This window comes from Nestor notabilis, unplaced genomic scaffold (assembly GCF_000696875.1).
Source record: "Nestor notabilis isolate BGI_N333 unplaced genomic scaffold, ASM69687v1 Scaffold22266, whole genome shotgun sequence".
Classification (NCBI taxonomy): domain Eukaryota; kingdom Metazoa; phylum Chordata; class Aves; order Psittaciformes; family Psittacidae; genus Nestor; species Nestor notabilis.
Window position 1 is genome coordinate 1 of NW_009932715.1, and position 5,121 is coordinate 5,121.

Here is a 5,121-nt window from a genome sequence, read left to right on the forward strand (position 1 = left end):
CAAAAGCTGCGTGTGGTAAAGGCCCTTCAGGCCCGTGTCCCGCCGGGGTTTCCTCGGCGCGGTGCGTCGCCTGCTCCTCCAGCCTGACAGACCTCGCCGCTTCCCCGCTGGCTGTGTCCTGAGATGAGGCTGTGCTGAACGTGCTGCAGTGTGTTGCTGTTTGTGTAAATGGTTGTTAATTTGAGAGGCAGAGGAGTTTTAGTGTGGGATCTCGTTACGGTTTTGGCTGATGGCAGCTTTCCTCACTAGAAATAACTGCCTTCTGGTGTGCGGAGTGGAGACGCGAGGGGTTTGTTGTGCCCTGTGGTGTGTGCCAGCAGCATGCAAGCCAGTGTCGTTGAGAGTGCTCTCATCATGCCTTGTGTGAGATTTTGTTTTCATTCGTGTTCATTTTCCCCGAATAATGCATATATTTTATGAGTTGTTCAGCTGAGATTTTCTGTATTGCATAGTGCAGTAGGTTAACAGTAACTTTGGACTTCCAAAAGCCAACCTAGTGGCTTTGCCTCGTGTTCTTGTTCTGACTGCATTTGTCCCATTGTTTCCCTTTCACAGGAGACACTGGATTTAAACCGTAGAACCCCCCCGTGCTTTGGGAAGTTTGCAGAGATGGAAAAAATGGCAAACATGCGAGCTGAAATCAATGAGGTACAGCCATCACTGCTGTCGGCGTACACCCAACACTTCAGTACTGGGTTCGGCTGGGATAAAGGTCTTTTCTTCCTAGTAGTTGGTGCAGTTGTTGCTTTAGTCTGACAGTAACGTTGGTAACACACCAATGTCTTAGTTATTGTTAAGCAGTGTTTACCCTGATTAAGGACTTGTCAGTCTCATGCTCAGCCAGTGAGGAGGGGCACGAGAAGCCGGGAGGGAGCAGAGTCAGGACCCAAACTGGCCAAAGGGGTATTCCATACCACAGCACGTCATGCCCAGTATAGAAACTGGGGGGAGTTAGCTGGAAGGGGCTCATCACTGCTCAGGACAAGCTGGGTATCGGTCAGTGGGTGATGGGCAATTGCATTCTGCATTACTTGTTCGTTGGGGTTTTTGCTTGGGTTTTTTGGCGGTGTGTGTGTTTAGTTGGGGTTTTTTCCTCTTTCAGTTTTTTCTCTCTCCCCTTCTTATTTCCCTTGTTGTTATTGTTAGTAGTAGTATTAGTATTATATTGTACTTTAATTCTTAAACTTTTCTTAGGCATTTTTCCCCCCCAGTTCTCCTCCCCATATCACTGGCGGTACTTGATTGCCAGCTGGAAAGAAACTATGACAGTGGCACCTGATGATGTATCAGACTGCCATGTGCCATTGTTTCGTGTTTTGGGGTTTTTAGACAGTTTAGCTGGTAAACAGTTGGCACTTCTTCCCCACTGGACTGAGTTGTCATAAAGAAAAGAACAACATTATGAAACAAAAGGTTTCAGTGTAACTGGAAAGATGCAGCAGCCTGCATGTGTTATTGAAGTGTTACCCAAAGTTTTCTGAAGAAACTGAGGAGCAGGTAAGAATTTGTAGTTGACTTCAATTCACAAAAATGTGTTTCTTTATAGGCAACTAAACCATTTGGTTGGTTAGCAAGAGGTAACCTCAGTCATCTCCTACTGCCTGAACTGGCTCTTGGCTTGTATTTTATATGGTGGTGTCTTCTGGACATTTGCTTGCTGGTACAAAAACTGTGTTTATGAAGTTACACAGTGTGGGCTCCAGCAGCTACAAAGCAGCTTATTGCAGCTGCTGCAAAGCAATGTGACAAATTTACCATTTACTTTTTTTGGAGTATGGGTTAAACGGGAGGTATCATCCTGCATTGACAGGCAGAAGGTACAGTTTCCAGCTCCCAGTAAGGTGGCTACTTAGCATCCTTTGCTGGAAGGTTTCACATACAAAGTACCCTCTCTGCTAAATGTTCGATATGGTATGAGTGAAGCACATTAATATGAGTGAAGCACATTTATTTTTGTCCTCTCATCAGTGATCAAGAAAAGCAAAGCAACAGCAGTCTGTGTGTCCTGAGAGACTGACATGTTACCACCCTCGTATGTACTTTCCTCAGTCATCTCTTGTCTAGCCAAGAAGGCCAAAACTCTTTCAGCCACAGGAAGGTATCTGCTGCTCTTGTGCTGGTTTATTTATTGGAAAGAATTAAAGCTGGGAGTTTTCCCTGACAGAGTGTCTCCCACGGCTAAAAAAATACCAACACAACACAAATCCTCCAGAAGGAGGAAACCTGGGGCTGTGAGAGGTTCTTTAGTAGAATGCAGGCCATGAAACTGCTTTGTAGGAGATGTAAGTTTCTGTGTTTAGGAACGAATTGCAGAATCTCTCTTTTTCACCACAAATTCCCAATAAACCACAAATTCTTTAGCTTTTTTTAAACAGTCTTTTCGTATTGACCACTGCCTCCCCAGTCGTCGTAACACTCCAGAGGGCACAGTAACATGCTCTCATGCAAATGCTCCCTCTCTGCTGTCTTCCATACATGTACTCTCCATGCTCCTGCTTTCTCCCTGTCTACTTCCTCTGCCACCCCAAGAGAGGCAACGATACCTGGATAAGTATGTTAAAAATGCATTTTCATTTGATGTTGTTACTGTTGTAGATGAAACTGAAAACTGAAGTCTTGCAGTTGGAGAAGGAGACAGCAGACATTACTCACCCTTTTTACTTAGGTAAGTGTGGTTGTACCTTGGAAAAAACAAGAGTGTTAAATGACTTCAGCAGATTAATGTTTCATCTGAGTACATGATGCTTGTAGAATTCATTGCAGCATATGAGAGGTGGCAGGTGCTTTATGGGCTTGTAATGAACACTTCCATACTATTTAAACTTGCACTTCTGCTGTTGCAGCAGATGCTCGTGTGTAGCTCATTCTCCAAAAAAGTTGGGGGGCTGGACAGCTCAATGCAGCATCAGGAGTTCTGAGACCATCAGTAACCTGATTTGATTCCCTTGGCCTGTGTGCTGCCCTGCTGCTTTTCCAGTAACTCAGGGTATTTTTTCTGCATCTGTATGCCCCTAAAATCACTTGGTATTGTGGAGCATGTGTATTCATTTCGTGTTACTGCGCACTTTCCCCACTGTGATTCAGTGGGTGCTTAAAAACATTCTAGCTTGCTCCTACTGTGTTAGGCTAGTAAAGTATATTGTGATACTGCAGTGCTATGGTATATTCTTAAAAAGTTGGTTTTATCTCAGACAGTTTACTTAAAACTATAGATAATGTAATAAAATTAACAAAGCAGTACCTCTAAAAAGTAGGTATTGTGACTTTGAGCTGCATGCTGATACCAAATCCTATAAACCCTAACAAAAGTCATTCTGACTAATGATCTCTTTCTTGAATGTAAACTGTCCAGTGCAAGAGATCAGACTCTGTTTCTGCCTTTCTCCAGAAAAAAATCTTGCTCTTGTTTTAGCAGGACAATAGGTTCAACTTTGTAATTTTATTTTATAGGCAAAAAGAATGAGATTATGCAAGACATGAACAGACACTTGGAAGCCGTACTGAAAGAGGAGAGGGCTCTTAGAAAGAGATTGCTGAAGCCCAGATGTCAAGAGAGTCTTCCTATTGAGGCTACTTTCCACAAGTAGGCATATAGAAAATAATTGTTCTTTGTTTGCATGAGTCCAATTAATTTGAACTAATAAGCAGTAAAAATTGCATGTTTTCATTCACTTTTCCATTGATTAGAATACAAATAAAAAATGGTAGCAGAACTTCAACTACAAGCTAGTAGTTTAGTCATTGTTCAGTTTGTAGAAAGGTAGTGACTACATATTTTTATGTGTATTTGCTTAGGTTATTGGTCTTGTCTTCTGAAGATTACAGAACAATTTGTGATCTTTTGTTTTAAATAGATGTGTTAAATGGTTGAGTTGTTATGCTTCTCCATAGGCAGGAATTGTTACTTCAGCATTTGGTGTCTTCCTTCCAGTATGACTTGCTCAGAATAAGTGTGTGAATGATTCCCAGGCATGTATAGTACATTTTAAAAAAATAGTCCTTCATATGGTCTAAAAATCTAGTCTAGTTACTGACAAAGTGCATATTCACTTCTGTAATTCCTGCCCTCCTCCTTGCTGAGAGTCACAAAAGAAATGTAATTACAGAGAAATTAATTAGAAAACCCATGGGGTAAAGAATTAAGAGCTTGGAAGTATTAAATCCTCATTGTTTTGCACAACTTTTGAGTAAGGGCTCATTCTTGGTTACAGGGATATAGTAGAGTTGTTGACCGAGGCTGTGACTTTCGTTGAGAAGCTTGAAAACCATTTGCAGGCCATTAGAAGCATCCCTCAGATACCAAACATGGTGAATAATATGGTGAGTAGCAAAAGAACTGAGCCTTCTGTCTCCTCCAGCATTAAGAACTCAATGCTGTTTGGGTGCTTAGGTCATTTTTATATCCTGCTAGGTTGGCAGGGTATATAGGCATGAAATCCTACTCTTCTACTCTTTTCTGCTTCAGGATACTGCTCTGACAAAAACAGAGTTGCTCGTGATAGAATTGGAGGAACTGACAGAGCAAATACTGAAATGGAGAGAACTGCAGAGAACTTCCAACGTCATCAGCAGTACTGCTGAATTGGACTTTGGCTTATCTGTAACCTAAGAAATCATTTTCCTCAAATAGGATGGCTATTCAAAGAATTACCTTTTTACAGTCTTCTGTGAAAACTACAACAGAGTTGTGGTGCTTTAAGGGGATTTTGTAGGTAGTTATGTTTCTGTTCTCATGCAACAGACAGGCTACTGAGAAGACTGTTAAGGAGTTCGTCTTTTGAAATAGTTCGACAGGATTCCCTTGGAGCCTGTAACATCGATGCACATTTGTTTTGATATTTCTTTTGCACTTGCTATAGTGTCTCTGTTTTCTATAGGAATCTTGATAATATGCTGTATTTTGTATGTTGCTATAAAACTTCAATAAAAGCACTAGATTTCAAGAGCTCAGTTTCTTGCTTTTTATTTTGTTACTAAACTGTATAATTAACAGAATGGTGCAAATTCTTGGATCCCAGCTTAGACTTCCGTACGAATTCCAACCAAGAAATTAAACTAGTTTTATGTTACAGTTCATTATGGTTATGATGTGGTTTTGTGGGAAAGCAGGGAATGGACTCA

General features: G+C 41.4%; 1 protein-coding gene across 1 annotated transcript; it reads left to right on the top strand.

Annotated features, from left to right (window-relative positions):
* Positions 1–488: 488 nt before the first annotated feature.
* HAUS2 (HAUS augmin-like complex, subunit 2) lies at positions 489–4,609 on the top strand (the record flags this gene model as incomplete). The annotated part of the gene is made up of 5 exons (XM_010016543.1): positions 489–648; positions 2,596–2,665; positions 3,451–3,583; positions 4,212–4,320; positions 4,466–4,609. Coding segments are annotated over 5 exons (616 nt in total), but the record flags the coding sequence as incomplete, so codon positions are not given.
* Positions 4,610–5,121: the final 512 nt, after the last annotated feature.